The following is a 27,454-nucleotide window of genomic DNA, read 5'->3' as shown; positions in this document are numbered from 1 at the left end:
GTTTATATGGCCAATTAACTGAATGACCAGTTTCCACTGATGTACTTTATACTGAGCTTAATCAAATAAAGGTTGGATTGATGGCCAACAGCTGTGAAGTTGGCAAAATAAAATGCCCTTCTTGAAGAAACACCTGTTAAAAGGACACCTGAGCACCACGTCGTAATGGACTTGGGAATGTCAGAATCCTTTCTCTACAAAATAACATATTTTGCTTGATTTCTGGTCAACTAGAATTCGCAATGCTGCATTTGCTTATTGAAATTCCTTAAAGTTTAAAGACTTTAAAAAGTCCTTCCCCTGAAGGGAAGGATTCAAGTTTAGCAAAGGACCTGAAATCTAGTGTAGAAGACACGTAAAATCAGTATTCTAGAGCATTCCCTAAGATTCAAATGAGAAAATTCAGTTTGCATTTCTCCTCAGAGACCATGACTGCAATATCTGGCTATTAAGATTAGTAAAAGTTCTTAGTTTGTCCAAATATTGATCTCTTATTTGTCTTAATCACGGTTTCTAAATGTCTCAGTTAGTGGACACTCTGTGAGAAAGCTTAGTATCAATTCAGCCCACAACATAATGCTCTATATAATAAAAAAAATGAGCCAAGGAAAGCTTTATCATTTACCTAGAAGATGCGAAATTCTTATTACCTATCTAAACTGTTGCCCATACCAGAGGATAATTAGAAAATGTAGGTCTTTAACTATAAAATAGCATCTGCTTACTTGAACTATTGCTACACATGCATACTGTTGTATTTAAAAGTATTCCTTGTGTTTTGAGGTTTCATCAGATTTGATTTCCAGTTCTTTTCTTTGTATTCAGTCTAATAAATGGATTGCTGATTTGGAGGTCTGAAATCTCTGGGCTTCTGTTTTCTTTTTCTCTAATTTCCTTCTAAACTGATTACCTCTCTATGTTGTCATACAACATTTTGACGAAAAATACAGATGACTTTCCCAATAAAGTACGTATAAAGTACTGCAGTATTCTGAAGAAATAAGAAATCGGTTTATAACACTATTAGAGCCAATTCCCTGACTCGGCTGGGAAGCAAGTGCTCTCCTGGATCTGTTGAGAGGCAGCCTCCGTGTGGCTTTTTCCCTTCTCTCTCTCAACTCAGCTCACTCCCGAAGCCACCCTGCAGGGACCCTGCACACCTTGGAGGGGGACAGGGATGAGGCGTGCACATCCCGGTGCTCAGCAGGTCCTGCCTGCAGCTGCAGCCACGCTCCGTATCTGTGCCAGCTCTCTAAGCAGCTGCCATAACTGCTTTGGAACCTGAATGAAATAGCAGCTGCCAAAGGCTGCTGACTCCAGCTGAGACATTCTGTGTGTTTCACCATGTGCATACCTTATTCAAGAAGAGAATATTTGAGAGGTGCGGAGGGAGGGCTTTTCTTATCTATAGCTTCAGAAAGTGCGTTTGGTTTTTCCAAAGGTGGAGAGGAGAACTGCACAGAATAAAAATGTTAAGAATAGAACGCCTAAGGGCCAAGGCAAATGAGGTTCCCGAAGTATGAAATGTAAAGAAGATGAAATTAAACTACTTGATATTTCACAGGCGTCTATGTCCATACACACAAGGTCCAGTCAGAGAGAAGGGAGCAAAGGAGTTTATGTTAGTTACGACAGATAGTGAGCTCTCCAGGCTATTGTTACCCTCTGGTTCTCTCCACGTGAACGGAATGTTCTCTCCCATCGTGAAACAGACTCGGCTCTGGTTTGACAACAATTTTCCTCATTGTTCGTGTCCCTGCGGAAAGATGCACTTCCAGACGGCCCTTGTTCAGGAATATCGCATAATAGGCCTGCAACGGCAAACGGTTATCGACGATTGAGTAGTCGTCTGATGTACGACTGAGCCTTAGGTTCCCCGACGGAACTACAGGTTCATCCGCCCTGAGATCTTACCTGAGACGTTAAGACTCGATATTTTCTTAAACAGAGTGCTTAAAACAGCTGGAAAGAGTTTTTTAGTCATTTACCATTTTTGCTTGTTAGATGATGTGGAAAGTGCATGTAGTAATATGGTAGTATTTGCGATGCTGACAGTAACAGCTGTGCTTGTATTGGGACTCTGACTCACAAAACCCATCAGGAAACAAACGGTGTCAATAAAATCCCTCTCCCTTATGTTCACGAGTGGACAGCTAGCTTCTGGAAATCAGGCTGACTCCCAAGCTCACGGCATTCAGAGTGTTTAGACTTCAATTTGTTCTCTGAGCTGGTGCAATAGATTGCCATCGCCAACACGTAACTTGTCTCCCACATTTAGAAAGAAGACAATTTTTCATCTACAAACATGCCTGCTTTCTTCTTGCTACTGTTACTATGGCAACCAGTACGGTTTTGAGATCAGATTATGAACCCCAGGGAGCTTGAATGCAGTCCTTGTCCCCGAAGCGGATGCCTCCTGTGCTCCCTTTCTTGTGGAGCACAGGGGCACCTGCTCACCATGATCACTCGTCCTCCACAGTCACCTGAGTTGGTGGAGATGGTTTCAAACATCATAACGTCTCCAACAACTTACTAAATCATCTATGCAGCTGTGTGTCCCCCACAAAATGTCTAGAGGATCTGGATTAGTGCCCACCATCCATCAAGGCACAACCGCTAACTACTCACTCAATTAAAAATTTCTTAGCTGATCGATTGATGCCTCAAACCCTTTTAGCAGAACATAATCACCAATAACCCTCTGGGTATCAACACTGTTCACTTTGAGAAATAAAACATGTCCATTTAACCAGCATTAATTCTATGACAGACATGAATTATTAACATTGTTTCCTCTTTCAGATAGCATTTACGAGATTTTACAAACTAGCTATTCATTATTATTAAAATGTTGAAACATTAACATGTTATTTAAGTACTATAGTACTTAAATTAAGTACTATAATATATATAATATAACATGCTAGTTAAGTACTATAGTACTTAATAGTTTCTCATTTTAATTGTTTTAATGGGAACATGTTCTATTTTTAGAGCTCTCCTGAAAGCTGGTGATTCAAGTCCATATAGTTAGTCCTGATGAGGAGAAATTTGGAGCCAATAGGTGGTGCTTAATTATTTGACAATGACCTAGGAAACAAATATCCTTTAGTGGAAATCTATTTCTGAGTGTTTGCTCTGGTCCTCTAATTATAAGTAGATATATCATTGGTAACAGTGAGAAAAAATATTATTTTTCAAGATTAAGATAAAGGAATTAAGAGAACACATATTTTAAATTTACTCAGTGCTTATTACGTGCAGTAAGAAATCAGAAAATAACACTTTTCTCCCTCTACTCTTTAAAAAATATTTTTATTATTACTATTTGTTACATTCCTCACAGTTTAAGAGACATACATTAAATGATGAAGCTATGTTCACAACTGTACATTTAAATGACTATCTGTAAATCTAAAACTCAATTTAAGAAACCCATTGCATCTCCTGTGAGCTTCTTCCCAATCCCCTGCCCCAGCTTCCCCATCTCAGAGTAACCACTCACGTGGATTTTGTTTCTCATTCTCTTGCTTTTTAGAAATTATTTTTGAAAATGCACATATATATCTGTAAACAATATATTGTTTAGTGTTACTTATATTAGAAATCTATAAAAATAGTATCATACAGTATGTAGTGCATTTTTTCCATTTCTGTTAAGTTTTCTAATATTCATCCATGTTGTTACGTTTAGCTATAATTTATTTCCTTTTATTACTGCTTAATATCCCATTATGCAAAGTGCCACAGTTTATCTGCTCTCCAGCTGATGAACGTTTGGATTGTTTCCAGGTCTTTCTGCTTTTGAATGCTACTATGAACATTCTTATACATGTCCCATTGTACACATGCACAGAGTTTGGGACTATACCTAGGAGAAGAATTGCTGGCTTGTAGAGTGTGCGCATGTATAACTTTACAAGATAGTGCCATGTGGTTTTCCAAAGTGGCTGTAACAATCTACTCTTTCCACTAGCAGTGATTAAGTGTTCCCTGTGATCCACATCTCACTAATACTAGTATTATCATATTTATTAATGTTTTACCAATCTAGTGGGTATTAACTCAAGTGTGACCTGAAATTACATCTCCCTCATTACAAATGAGGTTGAATATTTTTAAAATATATTTTTGGTTCATTGATATTTCCTCTTCTGTGAAATGCCTGTTCAAGTCTTCTGCCCATTGTTGTATATGTTTTTGTCTTTTTCTTATTGGTTGGTAAAGGTTATTTTTATATTCTGGTTACTAATTTTTTGTAGGTTATATGTATTGTAAGTTTCCAGGCTGGAGTTTGTCTTTTGTGTTGTTTGATGACTAGACAGTTTTAACTTTAATGAAGTTGCACTTATAATCTTGTTTTGTTCAATAAATCCCTCCCTTCCCCAAAGTCAAAGATTATCCTTCTAAATTTTCTGCTAAAAATTTTACAATTTTTTCCTTTCATATTTATGACTTTAATTAATTGGGAATTTATTTTTCTGTTTGGTGTGAAGTAGAAATTGTTTCATTTTTTTCCATATGGGTAACCAGTTGCTCCAGAATCATTCACTGAAAGGTCTGCTTTTTCCCTAATGATGTGTAATGCCACCCACTGCCCAATGTCATTGCCATCTGTACTTGAGTATATTCAGGGCTCTCTATTCTGTTCCACTGGCACCAAGTTATCCATGAATTAACACCATGCTACCACGATTCAAAACTCTAGCTTCTAAAGTGTGGATATCTGCTAGGACAGCCCACCACCTTATTCTTCTATTTCAGAAGTTTCTTGAGCTTTCGATCTTTGATATAAATTTTAGAATTAGTTTGTCATGATTTACAAAAAGATAAGGTGGTATTTTCATTGAAATTGAATCTACATTATCATTTTGGAGAGAATTCACATATTTTTAACTTTGAGTCTTTCTCTCCGTTAACATGTTGACTACGCTCATTCATTGAGGATGACTTTGATAAGTAGTCTACTACTCGAATTTTTCAGTAAAGTTCTATAATTTTCTCCATATAGATCTTATGCTTGCTTTTTGTTGTATTTATTTTTAAGTTATATACTTGTACTATCTTCACTTGGTCTTTTTTTATTGCACTGACACTAAGATCTGTACAGTGATAATATTCATCCTTTGTTTGGGTTGATTTTGTAGAAAACATTTATAATGTTTGCCTATCTAGAATATTTGTTATGATCTTTTTACAGATGGCTAAGGAAGCTCCTTCCTTTTCTTAGTTTACTAAGTTTTTTTTTTTTAAATCAGGAATGGGTGTTAAATTTTACCAAACCTTTTCTCTGCATCTATTGAGATGATTATATGATTTTTGGATTTCCTAATATTAAACCACCCTTGTATTCCTGAGATAATCTGTTACTCATGGTTATACATCTTTGGATTTTATTTGCTAATATTTTGTTTAGTCTTTATTTTTTGGGGGGGGGAGAATAAGATAAATTACATAATACTATTGATTACTAAATTTTATTTATTTTATTTTTTAATTTTTTTTGGTGAGGAAGATTAGCCCTGAGCTAACATCTATGCCCATCTTCCTCTACCTTTTTTTTTTTTTTGAAGAAGATCAGCCCTGAGCTAACATCCATGCTAATCCTCTTCTTTTTGCTGAGGAAGACCGGCTCTGAGCTAACATCTATTGCCAATCCTCCTCCTTTTTTTTCCTCAAAGCCCCAGTAGATAGTTGTATGTCATAGTTGCACATCCTTCTAGTTGCTGTATGTGGGACACGGCCTCAGCATGGCCAGAGAAGCGGTGTGTCGGTGCGTGCCTGGGATCCGAACTCGGGCTGCCAGTAGCGGAGTGTGTACACTTAACCGCTAAGCCATGGGGCCGGCCCCATCTTCCTCTACTTTTATACGTGAATGCCTGCCACAGCATGGCTTGATGAGCGGTGCGTAGGTCCATGTCCGGGAGCTGAACCTGTGAACCCCAGGCCGCCGAAGCGGAGCGTGGGAACTTAACCACTACACCACTGGGCTGGTCCCTGATTACTAAATTTTAAATGCTAAAAGTGATTTAATAAACACATATAATCACAAACAACACAACCTGGTTTACAAGGATGCACGCATATTTAAGGACATATTTGTAAAGTGTTCCATTCTTTGGCCATGGCAGACTAGGTAATTCCTATGAACACTGACAAAAACTAGATTAAATGGAAAAAATTATATTTTTAAAAACATGATTGAAAGTATTGGGGGAAAATCAAGGCAGTAAAGAGTTATAGTGCCTACATCTGGACAACTAGGAGATAGCTTTTAACAGAATCAAATGGCTAGGGGTTGTGAAAATTGGAGTTCACAACCTTACAAAGAAGACCCTGTGTCGGTTTTATTTTAATGCCACGAGTGAGACTGAGCACCGACTAGTGTCCACGCCTGTGTTAGTTGGGCTCTATTTGCCTTCTCCTACCCCAAGTCCCTTCTCCACCTTCTCTGCGTACAGAGAGGGTGGAGTGGGTCAGGCTCCAGCAGACTGCATCGTGTGGGCTAGTGAAACTGGGAAACTGATCCTAGAAGGAATTTAAATTTAAATTTAAGGGACCCTAGCTGGATATCTACAGATCTGGTAAGGAACTCGACTTAGAGACAAGAGAAGATTAATATAATTTGAATATATTTTAAGCTATCTCTTTTTATATATGCATATGCTAAACCATATGAACTATCGGTGCAAATACAAGTGTGAGTGTATCTGGAATTGACCAGCAGGAAGGTCCTAGTGGAGATAATTGCCTAAGAAGATGATAGTGGAAAGAACTGATGCAAATCTAAAAATATAAAAGCAATTTATAAACCCTAAATGCCTCCCTGGTCTCTTTATGAAATAATTGTTTTATGTAAGCATTAAGGAAAATGCATTATTAACCAGGTGTGAGGGTACCTGGCCAGTTTGCCTTCGTTTTCTCCTAGGTGGTGCTGGAGTCCCTCCACTTCCCAACAGAATGATCCCAGACTCATTCTTAGTGCTGAAAGACAGGTTGATTTCTGTTCCGACACCAAGTGGCACAGGGGACAGTTCCACAAAACCAGGCTTGGGGAAGCTAACTGTGTAAACGTTCTGTGGGTAAAACGAAGGAAGAGAAGAAAGCATTAGAAATGAAAATTTAAATTAATTTCTCCACCTGACTCACCCTCCTCAATGCACTCAATGTTATCATGAAATACACTGTAGTTTTAGAAAGCATGAAAACCCATAGTTACATGGAGAACTTAAGAAAAACTAAAGAAATGCTATTTCCAGCTCTAACTTTGAATTTTCTGAGCAGTTTAGGTTAAAATAAAAGTCTGGCCTCTGCTTTTATTCTAAAACTTTTGATTTAAAATACAGGAGATTATCATTGATAAATAACATTTTCTTTTGGTTTAAATCTAGCCTGCTAAATCTCCCTTGAGAACATTCTAACTAGTCCCTTGAATACTCTCTATCAATTAATTATGTTTTACAGCTGAGTATGACTATGGTCTCTGTCTACATTTTGCCTCGGTGATGAGCCCAAGGTAAAGATGGTCATTGCTATCAAATATATAAACACATTCTAGAGGAATTTTTAGAAAGTAGACAAAATCTAAATCTTAAAAATAAATAAATCAAACATTTCGTAGTCTAATTTTCTTTTCAAAATGAAAATAGTATCATTGTCCTTGATGATAATAAAATTAAAACAGTAACATTTGAGATAACATCGAAGTACAAAAGGGAGAAGGCAAAAATTACCTCCACCCCAAAGCTGTGTAGAGGCATTCATTTATTTTATCTTTCACAACCTTGCTCTCTTCCACTCTCCCTTTCTCTATATTTAAACTGAATCATGATAGACACATTAATTTGTAACTTCTTCTTTTCACTACATATGTGGGAGATCTGTCTCTGTCAGTAAACATAGATCTCATCATCATTCTCAATAGCAAGAGGATACGCCATTGTATGAATGTGCTAGGATTTATTTAAGCAAGCCCACGCAGTTGGGCATTTAGAGAGCTTAAAATGTTCATTTTAAAAGTCCTGGATTTTGCTGGAGTGAAACCAAGAAATCCTTTAATGCAGGATATTTTCCCCACAGTGCTTCAGGCCCAGTTAAGTGATATAAGTGTTGTAAGATGTATAATCTATTTTCTATTCCAGTTTTCAAATTATAGAGTTTTGGAGAGTTCAGATAAAACTATTATGCAGACTTTTCAATATTTATCCACATCAAATTTCTGCCTCAATTTTTAGTTGCAAAATAATTCCTAGTTACTGAAAAGTGCCTTCACAGAATTATCATTTTCACACATATAGGCTATTCATTTTTTGGACAGTTTTACATCCTCATGTATATATCTTCTGCATGTGGATGAGAGTCAGGCGTTGGAAGATTAAAACTCTCATTAAACCTTCTTTAAGAAGTCAGTGTGGATCCTTAGAGTTTCAACTCTGTATGTGTTTACTTTTTCTTTATTTCCAAGCTTCTCAGGGTGGATGTCTACGGATAATTCCAAATTGGAGCTGGTACTATGCACAATGAAGATGTTGAAGGTTCTGTTCCAGTCTTTAAACCTCATGGCTCAGTGGTGGATTTGCTTTTTCTTTCTCTTCATTCTCCCTTCATTTCCTCAAATTCTATAGTAATGCTTTAAAATAATTTTAGTGGGAGGAAGCAGCTAAAATGAATAGTTATGTGATATCAGGGTCATTAAAAATTTATAAGTATGATATAGTTAATATTTTCTTTTTTAAACAAGCTCATCACTTTAGGACTCCCATAAAATTCTTACTAATATTTGCTGATGGCTATTGGCTCTTGCTTACAGATATTTTAAGAGAGCAAAGCTGTGTCCTGGGTTTTTCTCTCCAGTGGGTCAGCCTCTATTGAAGAGTCAGGGCAGGACAGTCAAGTGGCATCAGGGGGCTGCTGGCTGCTTTGGCAACAAAGACAAGATACTGAAGAGACCTGATAACAAGGGACACTGCAGTCACGTCAAAGACAGGGCTTTGTAGACAGTTCCCAGTCTGTGCTGTTTTCAGAGATAAGGGGGTTTGACTTCCAAGTTGTAGACAAGATGCTGTGCACTCATCATTATTGTGTAAACTATTACTTGCTATTTGTGTAAACTCCTAACACATTCCAGAAAAACATTTAAGGCTGCTAGTCAAGCTACATACAAGACATAAAGATAAAATAAATTTAAACTAGATGACAAAAATGAGGAAAAGGGAAAAGCAGTGTTGGAATGAAAGAGAGAACCAGAAGAGAGATTAATATTAAAAATACATGCTATGAAGTGCTGTACGTGTGGGAATTGGTTCATAATTTTGGGTCTGCACAATACCGCCTCCTAATTTCAGTTGATCACTGTAAGTTTTAGAAGTGCTTCAATCCTACTGTATCATTTACCCATAGCTAAGACTAGGGTCAGTGGGAACTTAAAATATGTTAACAAGGGACTGGTCCCTGCAAGAGCACCCAAACTAAGTAAGTGAAGTCTGAAACGAATGTATTTAGGAAACCATTAAAAACAAACCAACCTCCAGTGAACATCCTTTGGTAACGCCAACATAATCAGGGCTACTGAGTATGTTATAGGGAGTTCTTGAAATTTCAATATCTTTGAGGCAGCCAGAATATTTCCTCAAATTTACTTCTGGCCTGTTGAAAAGTTACATGGAAAACAAAAGCAACATCATTAGGATAATGGCAGTAGAGCGTCTGCGACTACTGGACATAAGCCATAGGGAGCAAGCTGACACACAGCAGGCCCATGTCTCTCAAATTGGCCACGTGCACACCTATACCCAGCAAACTATGCTTCCATTATCTACTGGTTGGAGTAAGTGGATGTTAACACCATCCAGCAGAAGGAATCTTTATGTAGTTCTTCTTCCTCTCCTTTTAAAAAATAATCTCACCCACAGCATTTAAATACAGAAATTGACTGACTTCTTATTCAGTGCTTCATATACATAGTGAAATGTTTCTTTTTCCCACCCAAGAGCAGAAAATTGTATAGGCAGCGTAATCAAACCACATACCAAAAAAGTTAGATAAAATCTTGCTGAAAGTTTAGGGAAAAAAATGTGGAATTATTTATTTTGAAAAAAAATATTTCTGTCACTGAGACATTTTTTGGGGGGGATAGCTGAAAAATAATAATATACTTCTCTTCAAAGCTTTTAAGTAAAGTAAAGCCCAAGAAACCTTCTTTTGGATTACATAGCCTAAAAAAAGATATTTCAAAATTGGATTTACAGATTGACCCCAAAGTCTTTATTCTGTATTGGAGCAATAACAAAATAAAGTAACCAAAGAATCAAAACATATTTTTAATTTTTCTAATAAGGTTAAAAATGGCTTCTATACCCAAACCACACTTGAATGTTCACTTTTTGCTCATTACTGCTTAAAAAGGGATAGACATGCCAGCACACAGTAGGTGGTCAATAAACATAAGCTAGCAGGTTGTCAATGACGATGATGCTTTTAGCCTATAATAGTGTGTTCAAGAGAAGTTTCTGTGCTGATGGAAATATTCTGTTCTGCACTGTCTAAATCAGTAGTTACCAGCCACATGTGGATATGGACACCTGAAATGCAGCCATTGAGAAACTGAACTTATTGTTATTTAATTTTATTTAATTTAAAGTTAAATAGCCACTGTGGCTGGTGGCTACTATACTAAACAGCACAAGTCTATAGGGATAGAAAAAGTAATACTTTCTTGGCGTTAATGAGCATCTGTAAAAACTGTCCAATCAACACCAAAATATTATACTTATTAGGATAATAATGAATTCTCTCCTCATTGTTCCATGATGCCAGGAGTCCCTCTTTTGTCTTAATAAAAACAGCTGGCATGAGGACAAAGAGGTGGGAAAGCGAATCGGAGCCCGGCAGTATGTATCAGGTGGCTTATGTCAGGCCAGGGATTTCTTCTGTTTGTCTTTTCCTCTCTATGGAACTGCTTTATTTTCTTTGATCGTTTCCCCTTGTTCCCAAGATCTTCTCATTCTGTTCAGTTGGTCGGTTATTATGAAGAAGATGCCCATGGAGGGTGAGCACTTGCTTATATTCTTCTTGTAGAAAGTGAAAGGAATGGGTGACTTTCATTCGCAGTGTTCATTTGCTTTCATATTTTCCTTCAGAGGAAGACTGATTGATTTATCACAATTTTTTCAGAGATCTTATCAATAAAGTAAATCACTCCTACAAGTTATATCGCTCTTTGTTTCATGGAAATACAAAGAAGCATTTCGAAACACAAGGATTTAGCAAGCTCAATGTTATGAAACTCACAGGGATAAGCAATCACATATGGTGATCAGACCCCTAATGGTAACTACAGGTCTCTGTTTCCTCTGTTTGCCTCAAAGGCAAAATTACAAAGCTACATAGTGTCATTCCAGACTTTTATTAGCATATATTTCCACTGAAAGCCAGGCTTTGCCTTCTAGCTGTCTCAGCAAACAGCACGACTGGTCTCATAACCGTATCGTGATAAAACAACTTGGATTAATTTGTTTACACTTTCATTTCTATATATTCTAGTTTCTGGTATTAAAAGTTTAGCTTTTGCTTTAAAAATTTCTTGGATCAGTTCAGCTTCATTATCTCCTTTCCAGAAATATGGCAGTTAGGATCTGAAATACCAAAACACCAGGGTTTAGCTCTAGCTAGCGTGTGCCAGCCCTGCACATCTCTGGGGTTTAATCAGCCACTTACAGAGCCCTGCTGCTCACAGCTTTCGTTCTAATGCTTGTCTGCAAATACGAATGAAAATGCTCCTGAAAAGCTAGGGGGACGGTCCACAAACTTCTTCACCATTAGTACAAACACTTGTTTTAAATGCAGTATTTCCAGAGATTCCTTTTATCTGGCTCCAGAGCTAATTCTAAATAAACACGGCAATAAGAAAGCAGCATTGCCAAGAGGTGCAAGGGCCGTGTAAACATGTGCATATCTGCAGGCTGGCAAAAAGCAACGAGGCAGTGGTAAGCGTTTGGGAGCACAGGTTGATTGTTTAGCAGACAGCATGGTACTAGAGGCACCAGAGTCCAGGGTTCAACCCAAGAGATCACTTTGCTCTGTTCCCCAGAACTAGACTGTGCCCATAAACCTGACCAGCTGCCCTTCGCGTGTGTGCTGCCGCGTGTGTGCACCAGAGGGCGCTGTGCGCGGGCGGTCCAACAAATAAGCAGGGCCAACCCGTCACCGCCGCCAGTGACACAAGTCAAACTGCAGCCCAGCTGATGGTGGGTAAGCAGCAGCATCTTTGTAAACAAAGGGCAGCATGCGGATGGTCTCAGCACGCATTACTCGCTCATGACATGTGCTATGAATAAAGCTGCCCAGGTGTCGCTCTGCTTCTGCACCCCTGCTTTATCTAGGAAGCTGCATGTACCCAACCCATGCACTGGAAGAAGGCATGCATAAAGTTAAATTTTACCTTGCTTTCATACTAGGTCAGAGGGAAGAGAGAAAAAACACAATTTACTTATAACTGCATTTTCATTTTGTAAAACAAGAAGCTTCAATCATAAATTCTTTAAAAAAGCATCTCACAGAGATCTTAAAAGGAAAGGAATACAAAAAACAGACAACATAAAACAGGTATATGCCCTTGACCACAGTGAAATTAGAATCCAAAGATGACCATTTCCCATACTATTCTCTTGGAAAAAGTTTATTTTCGAATATAAATTTAAAGTATTAATTTTCATCAGTCTTTGAACGGAAAAATGCACAAATGTTGTATGCATAGTACTCACGAGTAGCGTATAAATATTTCCTCTCAAAGAGCTTGAACTTAACAACACGTATATGTAAAAATAATTTATGTTTACCACATCTTTGAACTTTATCATACTAAGATCCTGTCTATGGGCAAAATAACAGCTAACTACGAATGTATGGCTCCTTCCTTAGTCACAAATATATGTCTAAATATCGTTTTGGGATAATGTGCCATACCATAGAAATATTATTATTGTGAGATGCTGTACTGTGAAAGTAAAAACATCTTAGTGATAAAGACTCATTAGACATGTAGTCTGCAAACTAACACATGAACCCATCTCAATGAAATTAATATATACACCTTTGTAGATCATTCCTAAACATTGCTTTATGGTAATTAAAACCAAGTTATCACTAGAATAAATGAAGCTAGTTTGGAAAACCTTATTTTGGCTATATCTAATTCATTGATAGAGAATTTAGTTAATGATCTTGCAAAGTAAATCTTAGACTTGAACACCTGCTGCATCCCTAATATTTACATGGTGCCTGGCACAGAGTAGATGCTCTACCAACACTTGTTGAATGAATACATGGATTTTTGAGAGATAACTACGTTACTATTCCGATTCATTTGATATGCTATGATTTTTCTGACAGGACACGTTAGATCTATATTCCCAACACAAATACTTTATAATGTAGATATAGGCAGAGCCAGTTATCTGTACCATGAAGCTTATCAACTTCTACTCTTCAAACACTGGTCATTAGGTAGTTGCCTGGTCTATGAGTTTAGATACAGGGAGTACAATACACCTCAACCTGCAGGCTAGCTATCATGAAACGAGACTGAAGTTCCACTGCTAATTTGAGAAATATGGAAATATTTGACCACCATACTTTTCAGTTAGTCTGAGATGTCTCTAATTGTAATGTGTGTTTTTAGAGTAGAAACACCTCGATAGGAATTTTGCAACCATGAAAAACCAGCAAACTAACAAAACAAAACAAAACAAAAATTAAAAACATGGTAGTCTGTATTTATAGTAAACTCTTATGGTTTAGCCAAATCAATTCATTCCACTCTAATTAAATTCAATTAACATTTATTGAGCATGCAGTACTCTATAAGTTTTATTTCTTATAAGATGTTTTATAACAAGCAGTAAATTAATTGAATAGCATATGAAATATTTTCTGACATTTTTTAGTTACTTGTATTCATTTTTTGAACTAACTAAACTATGAGCTAAATATATCTTGTCATGCTGCTATCTAAAAAACATATGTGAAATTTAAAAAAATATTGGCATGGGCATGAGAAAAACTAATATAGCTTTAGCATGAGGCATATGGGAGAGCTCCAATACACCATTATCATGCTAATGCTTAGCAACAAAATAGGTTATACTCAGAGTATTCTGGAATCCTGACTAATTTTCAGAACACTAAGCAATATCAGCGTGCCATTATCTCCAGTGAATGTGCAAGGAGAACAGCAATTACAAGATCCACATTCAACTCTAGTTTCCATCTTTAATTACTTTTATAATTCTTTTCATTGGATGAATATAAGGGAAACAGTGATCCTCATCCATCTCTTCAACAAAGATATCAAATTAATCCTTTGGTTTCTAAATCCTGGTGTTGTTCTAACATGCAAAGTGATTTTTTTGATTGGCCTTTCTGCAACTAAAGGTTATATGACATTCCTGTTCTAATTAAATTTCAGAACTCTAGTGAGCATAGTGGCTATTTAATTAAAACTTAATCCTTAGCTCTAAATATACACTAAATTACCTCAAGTTTCTCAGTGTTGGCAGACCACCAAAATATATTTTGTCATCTGCTTTCAAGTCAAGACCAAAGTTGTTTCCAGAGGATGAAGTTGCCATGTTCTCCTCCTGGTTAGTATCTATATCTACAATTGATATGTTGGCTGTAAAGGAGAGAGAAAGTTGAACATTTTATTTGAGCAATGCCAACCACATCTTTGCTGTCACTGTTACTTTAAGACAAATTTACTGTAATTCTCAAATTAACATTGACTTTCTCAAGCACTTGTACTATACACAGCTACTTAATAATTGCAGAAACAACAATAACATCAATAAAATACATTATTAAGCTATCCACAAAGAGCATGAAAATAATAGTCTGAACACCGGTGGAGGCAAACCAATCAAGACAAGAGAGAAGTTTAGATGGATATCAAAGTACCATTTGACGTAGTTTTCTGTAATATAGATAAGTAGTTAGAAAATAAAGTAAGATAATTAACTAATGCTAAGATAAATATCTAATCAGAAATTAGATTATCAATTAGAAATATACTGAATCTATGGCTCCTTCCATAAATTTCCACATCCACAGAAGTACCGGGGTTTAGGCTCATTCACAAAGTAATGTGGATGAGATGGTTGTGCATGGAAGTGGAGAGATGCGAATGTTTTGTTCCGCAAGATGATGGAATGACGATTACGTCCACTGTAAATTACATTTTAGACTGGGATGCTGACTGTTGTGAAAGAGGTTCGGTCTTCACGCCTTATTGCTTTTCTCTCAGGTCTCTAAAGGTATTTCTAATAGGATGATGATAAGAATTCAGAAACAGAAAGGAAAAAGGAAAGAAGAGAGGCATTTCTCTATTTAAACTGCTTTGTTCAGAAAGCAGATGGGAACCCCTTATCTCATTGATTTCCCTCCTTCATTCTTAAGAGTCAAGCTATGCTCTTCCTGAATTATGTCCTTTTTCACCATAATATTTGCTTAGGTCCAGCCTTTAACTTCTTCATACATTTTGGATCCTTGATGCATATTGAGGCATCGGTTCATTAACACAGCAGATTTAGTCTCTAAATCTCTGCCTGATATAGGATCTGAATTAGCAAGGGTCTGAAAATGACCATTTGAACCAATGGATTATAAGGGAATTTCTAAATGTTTATTCTTTGGAATGCTTGTTTCTTGGATGTCCCTGGTTCAAATAAATATGACAAATACTGGGTTAAGCAAAAGTAAACATATATCTTAATTTTACGGCTGCCCAGATCCTTCAACACGCTGATATGCAATGTAATGCTCCAACAGAGGGACACAGAGCAAGAAATATTTTCTGAATTTATTTAACCAGGGAACATTATTATTTTCTCTTAACTCATCATCTTTTAGAACAGTGTTCCTTGGAAAACGAAGAAATATCACACTCCAAAATTCCATTGTAATCTGTAGCCCTTCCATTCCAAAAGGAAGTATCTTCAATAAAATCAGACATAATTGCCTTATAAAAAATGACCAAAATAAAATATCCAAACCTATTAACATCTCAAATCCTCAAAGTGGATTTTTGTAAAAATAAACAAATAAAGGAAAACACCTAAAAAATAATTATCCTATTAAAAAAAATTTAGCAAGTTAAAATTTAAAAATTTAATTACTTTCATAGACATATTAATTTCATACACACATTTTTTTGACTAGGCTGGTGACTAAAATAGAAGAAAGATTTATAAAACTGTTTTCAAGACTTTTTCATACATATTCCTTTTTATCCAGATCAGCAAAAAAGTTTTCATATGAGGCTGTTGCCTGGAACATGAAAACAGCCTCTTTCTACAGACCTGGTATGTATTTTAATGGTGTTTGTGAAAATGAGATGCTGCTTCTCTCACAGGCAAGCCAATGACTGGAGGTAGTTTTTCTCCTTATCCCTGAGTGAATGTATGCATTTTTAGAAATTATTCTAAGAAAAACTGATTAAAGAGCAGAAACACAATTGAATTGAAACTCACTGGCCCAAGTGTTAACTCCCGTGGAGAGACGTTGGATGGCATATTTTTACTGATTTAAAAGAAGAGTTTTACTCGATCCTTCATGAGGAATAATGATGAAGTGGGTTCTGCTGTGAAATGCTAACACATGCTTTTACTTCTTGCCCTATTTCTTTCCATTCCAGAATAGCTATTAACATAAAATTTCAAAGTTGATAAGTTCAGACATCATTTATAGGTAAGCAGGGGAATAAGGGTTTTATTAAACACTAGACACAGAGTAAGGTCTTAACAAGTAGTTTATAACCAGTGCTGAGTTGTTGTAAACGATTTGGTTTTACTTTGGTAATTCTTTTCTTCTCTCTCTCAGTCCATCGAAAATCTAAATGATCGTTCTCAATCTTGCTTCCATATCAATGCACTTGGGGGATAGGGCACACTTCCACTGGTGACTGTGGGTCTACTGACTGACTCTCAGGGAAGGTGGAGAATGCCTCCTGAAGCAGTGTATTTGAATTTCAAAAGACAGTGCTTTTACAAACTAGTTGAGAATAATTCATGGAAAACAACTAATCTGGTTACTGATAAGGAGCAATGACCCTCATTGCTGGAGACTTATTAGAACTCCTATCCCACTACTTCACAGATTCTGACTGGCTAAAATTCACAGTGACCTCCCTACATCCAAACACAATGGGGTCCTTTTGGCCTTTATCTTTATCCACATGTGTGCAGTATTTGATGTTGTTAACATTTCCTTCCTTCTAGAAGTTTCTTTCTTTGGCTTCCATAAGGCCAAGCACTCCAGCTTCTCTTACTTTTCCAACTTCATTCTCAGGCTCCTTGCCCCGGGGATCTATTTCTTTGAACACTTCCAAAATGTTGATGGTCCCTAACATGCCTTCATTTGGCCATTTTTCAGGTTTTAGCTATCTGGGTAACCTCAAGTTTATATCTACTTGTTGACAACTCAGCAATATATATGCGTGGACCTGATTTTTGCCCAAAAATCCACATTCAACACGTGAGGCACCATCATCTGTATACCTCCTCAGTACTAAACTAAACATGTTCCAAATCAAAATGATCATCTTTTTACTCCCAAATCTGTATTATTTATTTTTCGGTGGCACTATGACCCTCACCCAATCTCCTAAATTAGTGAGCCATCCTGACTTTCTTCTCACCATTCCACATCTACTCAATCAAAAGCCCTACTAATTTCAACTCCTAAATAACCTAATATCTGTCCTATTTTTAAAAGCAATTTTACCAAAGTATAATTGACCTGGTATAATTTGCCCATGTTTAAAGCATACAATTTAACAAATTTTGAGATATGTATACATCCATGAAACTATCACCACAATCAAGAAAATGAGCATATCCATCACCCCAAATGTTTCCTTATGCCACTTTGTCATCCTTCCTGTCTCTTCCTGCATAACCCCATCCATAAGTAGCCTCTATCTGCTTGCTGGACTATAGGTTAGTTAACGTTTTCTATATAATTTTACATAAATATACTCTTTTTTTGTTGTTGTTGAGGAAGACTAGCCCTGAGCTAGCATCCGTTGCCAATCTTCCTCTTTTTGCTGAGGAAGATTGGCCCTGGGCTAACATCTGTGCCCATCTTCCTCTACTTTATATGTGGGATGCCTGCCACAGCATGGCTTGATAAGGGGTGCATAGGTCCGTGCTCGGGATCTGAACCTGCGAACCCCAGGCTACTGAAGTGGAGTACGTGAACTTAACCACTATGCCACTGGGCCAGGCCCCCATAAGTGTACTCTTTGTCTGACTTCTTTCACTCAGAATAATTATTTTGATATTCATCCATCTTGTGTTCATATTAATAGTTCAATATATTTTATTGCTAAATAGTAGTCCATTGTGTGAATATACAACAATTTGTATATCCATTCACCTGTTGATGGATGTTGAGTTGCTTTTTGTTTTTTGAGTATCACAAATAAAGGTTGTAGGGGATCAGAATTGGCCACTTCAAAATATGTCTCTTTACCTTGATTATTTTCTCTGAAAGAAATTTGAACCCTCCCCCCCCAACTAACTGCCTAAAAGAATTTAACTCTGGGTATGGATAGACTGGGAGGGTCCTTGCTAAGCCCATTCCAAGTAAAAGTAGAAGCTATCCTTTGTAAGAGACATTTACATTTATAAGGGAAATCTCCATTTGTAAAGGTATCTCCCTCTCTGGGACGAAGAGGGGATGACCTTATCTCTAGAAACTCTTATCAATGTGGAAGGCAAGGCTGCATAATAACCTTACTCTTGTTTACTGTGCTTTTCTGGTGATCTCCCAGAACTGACTCCCCCCCACCCCCAATATCCTCCTTTGTCTTTCTATTTAAGAGGAGAACCTCCGCCATTTTGTCAAGTTACTCAGTTTCCCCGGGTCTCTCCCATGTATACATGTTATAAAGCTTTGTTTGATTTTCTCCTGCTATTTGGTCTCATGTCATTTTAATTTACAGCCCAGCCAGACAGGACCCAGAGTGGGTAGAAGATAGTCTTCCTCCCCTTCAAGATGCTATGAACATTCTGGTACAGGTCTTTGCAAAGATGTATGTTTTCACATGTCTTGGGTGAACACTTAAGAGAGGAATGGCTGGTTCATGTGGTAGGTATGTATTTAACCTTTTAAGAAACTGTCAACCTGTTTTCCAATGTGGTCTTCCATTTTACATCCTCATCAGCAGTATATAAGAGTTCTAGTTGCTTCACATCCTTGCTAGCCCTGGGTATGTTCAGTCTTTTTAATTTTAGACATTCTAATGACTGTATAGTGGATCACACTGTGGATTTATTTTACACTTCCCTAGTGTCAAATCCCACTGCAGCTCTTATTTCAGGCTATCGTTTACCTCCTGCCTGGACTATTATTGGACCTAATTGGTCACTCTGTCTCCAGTTTGATCTTCTGAAAATCTATCTTCCTTATTTCTCCTTTCTGTGAGTATTTCTTTACAGCCTTCTTTGTGGGGTCTTTCTTTACTATTCTGCTTCAATATTGCTGTTTGCTGTAGAGCTTTGGATCATCTTATTCTAGATACGACTGCATGGTTTTTCTCATCTTTATTCAGCTACAACTGTTTAAAACATGGTGATGATTCCCAGCTATCCATCTCTCTCCTGGAGCTCTGCTAATTCTCAGATACACACAACTAATTGCCTGCCAATTACACAGCTTCCCCAGGCTGCTCGAGACACTAAGAGTACCTTTAATATAACATGTCCAAAATAGATCTCAGCATCTTTTCTAGAAAAGCTATTCTTTTTCCTATATCCAATAGCTTGGTAAAGGGTACTGACATATTCTTGTTATTTAAGTTAAAAAAAAAAAGGAATCATTCTTGATCTCCCTTTTATTAAAACTTAGCCTCCATACTGAGTATATTATAAATCTCCTTAATTTTAAAATGCATAATATCTTTCAACTCCACTCTTTCGTCTCCATTCTCATGATTTCTTTCTCCCCACTCCTCACCGGGTTCATGGCAGACTGCAGTAGCATCCGAAATTGTCACACATGTACCCTTCAAGTTGCTGTTACAGATCTTTACTGGTGCACAAATCTGATGGTGTCACGCCCTTGATTAAAACTCTTAGTAGTTCCCTATAGCTTTCAGGACAAAGTTGAAACTCATTAGCTTAGCTCATAAGGCCCTTTATGAACAGGTTCTGTTATCTCTCTAGCTTCCTCTGATAATTTTCTGCCAACATTCCTCCTCAGCCTATGGATTTACTTGTAGTTAGTGAAACATTTCCTAAAGTGTGTTCTGCAGAATGCTAGTATTGCAGAAATGGAAGGATTCTGGTGACTAAAGAAGTTTTAGAAATGCTAGGTCAAACAGAGCTAAACATCCTTTTTAACTATTCTGCAGAACCTCTAACGTGCAAATGTGCATGGTGCCTCTCTCACGTGGGAACAATGTATACAGCAGTGCTCCAGTTTATACAAACTCAAAACCAGTGTTTGTCCAGACTGAGGAGTTTCTCCAGGGTTTCATGTTCCATGGAAAAGCAGTTAGAAAAGGATGCATTATGATGTGCTGTGCTCCCTGAGGCCTCCGGGCATCCACACAACTTTCAGCTCTCTGAATGTCCAAAGGGGCTTTTCATCCAGCGAACTCCTCAACCCTTGCTGTGCCCCATGGCACTCCCCTGGGAGCTGATCTCTCTGACTTTAATGTCTCTCTCTTCCCAGTTTCCTAGCCTGTTCTACATATCTCTACACAGCCATTAGCTTTCTATTCTCTAACGCTGATTTAAGCGTCTGTCTCTCCCATTAGACTGCAAGTTTCTTGGAGGCAAGGGCTTCTCATAGACTTCATTTAGTTCTTGTACAGTACTTAGAAGGTGCTTGGCAGACATTTGTTCAATGCAGGAATGAAAGGTGGTGCAAAGTTAAACTTAAACTTTCATGAAATGTCACATTGACATGGTCAGAATTAATTAGGTCTAATCATACAAACAGAAGTATCAAAGATCCATTTGCAGATATCAGTAATGCTATAGTACCCAGAATTAGAGAAATAATGCTTAAATAATTCGCAGCACCCTAAGACCTAATAGAATTGCATTTCTGTCTTGGTTGTGAGATCTTATATATATACATTTGTGACCGCATGTAAGCTTGAGTCTACGTTTTCTTTTCTTTAAGACCCAGAACAAAATACCTTTTCATATGAGCAAATGAAATAATGTTTGTAAAAGTGTTCTTAAATGTCCTGGATCCATAAAAATGTTACATTATTATTAATCAATTATTTACTTGCACACATACAAATTTTGGGCATTTTTAAAAAGCAAATAAATGGTAGCTGCGCTTTACCACTCCCACAAATCTTACTTGTGGGCTGTTCTAAAGGAAACATCTTAGCAAAATTAAAAGAAAAGCACACAACCTTTTCAAACCTACTACAGGATATAATTTTACAAGTTATAAGACAGTTTTATGCTTTCAAATTAAGCTCTCAGTTTCAAAAGAAAATGACAGAGAACCATTTGGCTCTTCAATCAGTCATGTCTAACCCAAACCACCTATAATCTAAGACAAAGAAATGACTGTATCAATTTTTCACAGAATTTGTGAGTACCTAAAATTACAGACAGAGTCTTCCTCACGATTAGGTACATGGGGGCCTCAGATAGCATGATTAAGGCTTGCAGTGCATTATTACTCTGGAAACTCACCTTGTTTTTGAATTCTTGACAGGGTGAATGATTTCCATTTCCCATCATTATGGTTTTGGTTGCTGACAACGGAAGCCATTCCTGAACCCAGATCATAGCTGACTTTTATGTGCCCATCAGTGAGCTCCACACTCATGAAATCTTTCTATCAATAGAGCAAAAATACACCAGTGATGAGATACACAGAGAAATATAAGGGCATTCATTTCCTTTGTAAGGTTTATAAAAGGGCCTTATGGCTAAACTACTGAATGTGTTGATCTGTAATTGAAATCCATTTTGGAATAGAATTGGTGTTACTGTTTTGTGAATGTCTGTGGGTTTGATAATACGGTGCAAATGGTCACAACCAAATTACTAGAATGTATCCTTTTATGACAAGAGTACAAAACGGGCTCCTTTGAAAACATATTAAGCAAACTAAAAGGTATGTTCCCTGAAAGAATTTACAAAGAAATATTGATCTGGAAGAAATAATGAGGATATTTAGAATCACCTGTCACCTTAGGTCTCTAGACAAAGACTAAGAAAGTAACTTTGTTGCTGCATGATTCCACACTGAGGGAATCTTCACTGGGGGCTTCTCTTAAAGGATTATATGGGGAGTTATATTGAAAATAAGTAATAATTAAATTGTATCTATAATTAAAGTTATCAATGAAAATATATGAGCACTATCTGCATCACTCACTCTTGGCTATCACACAGCCATCCCAGACTCCTTTGAACAACAATTGATAAGTTAACAACAATTGATAATTGTGTTGGAATCTTATGAAAAAGAAGAAAACACATTTTCCATTAGGGAAGATCAGCTGTGCATATCTTTACCAGGTCTCGTGTGGCAAGGTACATCAAGAGAGCACTTGAAGAAAATGTCCTGAACTTGAACATGACAGTGGAGATGTTGGGGTACCAGCGAATGGGGCGGCTGACCATTGCATAGCCTTCTCCATCAAACTGAATAGTCCCCTCACTGTCTTCCACCTGAGGACTGAAGAGAGACGTTTCATATGAATCAGACAATGTCTACTTGGTCCATCAGTATTCAATACGTCAAACTGTTTTCTGAGACTGGATTATAAGCTGTCGTAGGGCAGGAACCATCCCAAATATATCTTCCATCCTTCCACTTCTCTCCAACTCCACTGCCACCATCCTAGACCAAGTAACACCATCTCTCACCTGGACTTCATTAGGTGTTCAATAACTAGGTCATTGATGTTTTAAATGCTTTATGTTTTGCTGAAGTATTTGGTGGATAGTAATATTGGTGTTTAAGCGTGTCTTAGTGGTGTGAACTGGTAGGGTTTTTGGAGGGGCTGAGAATGCGTTATTACATTTCCCATATACGTAATATAACGGGATGGGGGTTGGGTGAAAAGGGTGAAGGTGCTCAAAGGTAAAAACTTAGAGTTGTAAGGAAAAAAAAACATAATGGAATATAGGTTCCTACTCTCTGAATACTTGCCATCCAATAGGTTTTTCTCGGACAGATTCAACTTAGACAACGAAGGATGCCTCTATCTATTTGCGTGTTTGATGATCTGTCTTCTTCACTGGAATTTAAGCTCTGTGAGACCAGCTAGAGATTATAGGCCAGGCTCTAGGCCAGGCACAAACTCAGCATGTAGTCTGGTTCTTGGTTCATAGCAGAATCTGGTAAATGTTTGTGGAATGAAGGAAATTTTAGTACAGCAAATTGCCTCACAGAGCATATTTGTTCAATCAATATTGGTTGAATAATTAATGAATATCTTAGATAAGTCTTGTAAACATAACATTTAAAACGATTTCTTTTTCAATTGTAAAGTTTTCTATCATTTGTCTACCTATCTATTCATCTAATTGATGTTGTTACAGAGTAAGTCTCAATTGTGGAGATCTTTTTTAAACTTTAAATATCTGCATATTTGAATCTCTGAAGCTGGAGTGTTGTATTAACTTGAGGGTAGAGAAGAGATATTGAGAAATATTATAGTAATATCATTGTAAAATAACAAGAGCCTAGAATATTATTTGCATGAAATCTTGGTTAATGAGAAACATAATAGTGTACACACATTAATGGTTTGTGGAGGAAGAACTGTCACACATTTTAGACAAGTTGGCTTCCTCTGTTCTTGGACCAGAAAAGAACAAATCTCTGAAGATGAAAGGAAGGGAAGAGTCTTATTCTGTGTCTTTCATAGTCGGATCTTTGTAATTTTAAGTTATATCTAATTTGGGGTAAGATCAGATGATGTCATAAAAATTTTTTTTCTAATGTAAACTTAAAAGATGATTTTTCAATATTCATGAAAAATGTTAACTGAAAGTTCCAGGAACTAAATCAGCCTATTAACGGTATAATTGATAGTGAATAAATTTGCTGTTATTTGGCCTTCCTTCATCATTACAACAAATCTATTAATTTCTGGAGCATCACATTCAAGATAAAAGAATGTTGTGTCTAGTCCACTAAAGAGAAGTTCCTTGAAGTTCTCAAATACTAGGACTGCATTATGTACTGCCATGCTTCTAATGACAATCCTGGAAAGGGTCCTGGGAGTCACTGTTGACAGTTTTCTGGATGCTTTGGCCCAATGCATTGTTATATAACTTAAAAAAAAAATCCCCTTAAAACCTCAATGTCAGGATAAGTATTGGAATAAAGAAATATATCACATTTTATTTTTCTTATACAGAAATTCTGGGCTATTTATACCCTGATGTCCTTATGTCCTTAATCCATTAATTCCCTTAAAGTATAATAGAAAAAAATGGCAGATTAAATGGCAGGTACCCAGGAGTCTGACGGAATCTCACTAAGGCCCTGCTACCATTCACTTAACACTTCAGGTCTCAGTTTCTCAACCATGAGATGAGAGGGTTAGATCAACAAATGGTTTCTAAGGCCCATTCCCTCACCAGCCTTATCGGAGATTCTCCTACTCAAGCAAAAGGCAAATCTTCAGGCAAGAGTTAGGTGCTGGGAACAGCTAAACATACAGATGGTGATCAGCCTACTCCACTTAATTCATTAGCCAAAACTGGTAAGTCTGGCTTTAAATTGGTGACTTTGAGATGAAAAAAAAAAAAAATTTTGTCCTTCCAGGCACGGTCTATAATACTTCAACACCTAACATTATACTAGAGTTTTCCTATTTGTTTTGAATACATTTACCAGGAAAAGTAACTATTCTATTATAACTAATAAATTCTAAGTTCTAAATTGGCCTTTTGTTTCTCTTTTGAAACTTGATGTCTGGTCAAGTTAGTAAGGATTACTTATGCTATTTGGAAGAGCTCATTCTTCCATATGTAACTTGTTAACTACAGAACTAGATGGGCTTAATATATTAACATTTCATCATCGTTTCAGTGTTCAGCTAAATACATTTTACTTGTAGCAATTTTTTTTTCTATTTGAATCTGAATGTGATTTTCAGAAGTTTAAGAAAAATAAGATACACTTTTTTTTATATCTCTGACAGATAACTCTATCTAAAGCATAACAACAATTATACCATTTGAACCAACTACTGAATAAATGCAAATTTCTAAAACTGACATTCTAAGATCGTCTACAAAATTTTCTCAGTCTATGTCTTGTAGCCTCAACTTTTACATCTCCCCCATATGATTATTTCTGCTCTAAAACTGGAACAGTTGGTCTTTCGCATAAAGTGTTATATATGTTCTCCTGAAAAGAAAACAAACACGAAGAGTTCTGTAAAAATTATGCCCACAAATACCAAGGCTTTGGGGAAAACAGGGTTGGGGCAGGTCACTCAAAACTTATGCAACTTTGTAATCAGAGCACTCACAAAAACAATGAACAATCGATTAAAATAATAGCGTAATTCAAAAAGGTATGTTAAAAACATCTGAAAGGAAAGAATTATTTCAGTAACTGTAGAACTTTACCTTAAAAGGTAATTTGACAGCAAGGAGTATATAAAGAAGAGTTGACACTGCTGAGCGACAGATGTGGGAAAAATGCACAACAATGGAAGAGAACTGGCAATGAACAGCTCCAAGACAGAGTGCTTGGCCAAACCAACGGCTAGTTCATGGGTGAGTGGGCACTGTGTGCAGGCTGTGTTGTGGCCCCAGGACTCTTGAGCTTGGTGTCTTCAGCCGTCTTGGTGTACTTTGCAATCAGCTGCTTTTACTTGATGCAACACATTAATATGCTGGAAAGAACCGTGTATGAACCTACATGACTTCTGCACCTCACTGACACCATTCTCCCACTTGCCAATCCTATCTGAGGGAATTCACGATCTTGAAGCAAGTGGCATGGCAAAGCAGATTTTACTTGCTCTTTTCTAGAAACACTCTGGCTTTCCAGCCTTCCTGCCTTGGCTCTGTCTGGTCTCTGGGACTAGAATGCTTTCCACATTCTATCTGCCATCTCTTCTTTTAGACTCCTGTTCCATGTCAAAGCCCATCTCAAATGTCACCTCCTCCAAGAAGCAGATCTTGATGCCCTTAACCGTATGTAAATAGTCATAGTATACTCTGAGTGTACCTTTTTAGGGGATTTTTATTATTCCTGGCATTTGACTATTTTAGTATTTGTCTTTTCCTCCCTTCCTAGCTATAAGTTTCTTGATGGCTAGGACTGGACTGTCCTAATATCAGGAAGTTGCAAGTGTGAATCTCTGCAACCTGAAAAACACCCTACATATATATAGGAATACTACTATAGTTATATTAATTCATATAATACTTTATAGACTAAAGGCACAAGATCTTTGCAGAATTGATAATTAGTGATGTTATAGTCTTAAAATATGATGTGCACTGCTGAATGAACATTTAAATGCTTTAGATGTTTTGTTGACAATAGGTTTTTGAAAATCCTACTTATAAATTTACCAGACAAATATTTAGGGAGAAGTTGGTATTGATTTGTGAGTAGCAGAATATTAACGTGGACCTCATTGCCTTTGTTGCATTGAAAGAATTTTACAGACAATATTCCATATTAGCTTTTATTAAAAATTATTGACAAAACCACTTTAAACTATGAATGGTTCAGGCTTTCAAGCCATCCTCAAGGCCATATTGACAAGTCCATGATGACAAAAATAAATAAAGAGTTGGAGGTTAAAACTTTCAGAGAGAGAATATTTTGGGGCTACTTTCTTCCATGAAACTCTAGAGATGTTGAAAAGAAAATGTGTACTCTGCTACATCTGTGGGGAATCTGGGTCCTGGAAATGTGCATGTGCCCTTTGTGTAAGAAATAAAAAATACAAACTCCTTAGCACCTAATGATTTTAGTGTTGCTATGTGTGTATATTAAGCTTCCAGGTATTTAATTTAAATTTTATAGCTTTAATTTAATAAAATTAAAATGGTTGTAGGCTCAGTTGATTGCTGGGCTCTAAGTTTTTTATGCAGAGGACTCCTCCACTTCTACCTAACTGTTTCACATCATCTCCTCAGGTTTGTGTAAGAATATTTATTCTCTATATATGATTTGTATGCTTGTTAAATGTTCTTAAATTCCTACATTCTAACTTCTATCTTATAATTCATGATGTGTATTATGACATTTTCTCCTGGCCTATCTTGGCCCCTTCTCCTTCTCCACCTGAGCAGAATCTTCAAGTCCCATGGATTTCCATTTGAAACTCCTGCAGGTCCCCATGTGTCATTTGGAAAATCCTGTAGGAGACAGACCCACACCAAGGTTCTATATTTTCTTGTGAGTCTAAGCAGAGTGAGTCCAGCCAGGCTCT

General features: G+C 37.0%; 1 protein-coding gene across 1 annotated transcript in view; it reads right to left on the bottom strand.

Moving 5' to 3' along the window:
- Positions 1-27,454, bottom strand: part of LAMA2 (laminin subunit alpha 2) — a 575,531-nt gene that overhangs the window by 24,394 nt on the left and 523,683 nt on the right. Inside the window, exons 49-54 of the mRNA XM_087444077.1 lie at positions 22,551-22,713; positions 21,720-21,864; positions 14,533-14,671; positions 9,525-9,645; positions 6,900-7,076; positions 1,663-1,811 (exon numbers count right to left, since the gene is read on the bottom strand). Coding sequence (XP_087300203.1) covers positions 1,663-1,811; positions 6,900-7,076; positions 9,525-9,645; positions 14,533-14,671; positions 21,720-21,864; positions 22,551-22,713 — 894 coding nt within the window. The remainder of the gene's footprint in view (positions 1-1,662; positions 1,812-6,899; positions 7,077-9,524; positions 9,646-14,532; positions 14,672-21,719; positions 21,865-22,550; positions 22,714-27,454) is intronic.

This window comes from Ceratotherium simum, chromosome 19, assembly GCF_057802395.1.
Source record: "Ceratotherium simum simum isolate JZ-2026a chromosome 19, ASM5780239v1, whole genome shotgun sequence".
In the NCBI taxonomy this organism is placed as follows: Eukaryota; Metazoa; Chordata; class Mammalia; order Perissodactyla; family Rhinocerotidae; genus Ceratotherium; species Ceratotherium simum.
Note: the sequence above shows the minus strand (reverse complement) of the source record. Positions and strands in the feature narration are given on the sequence as shown.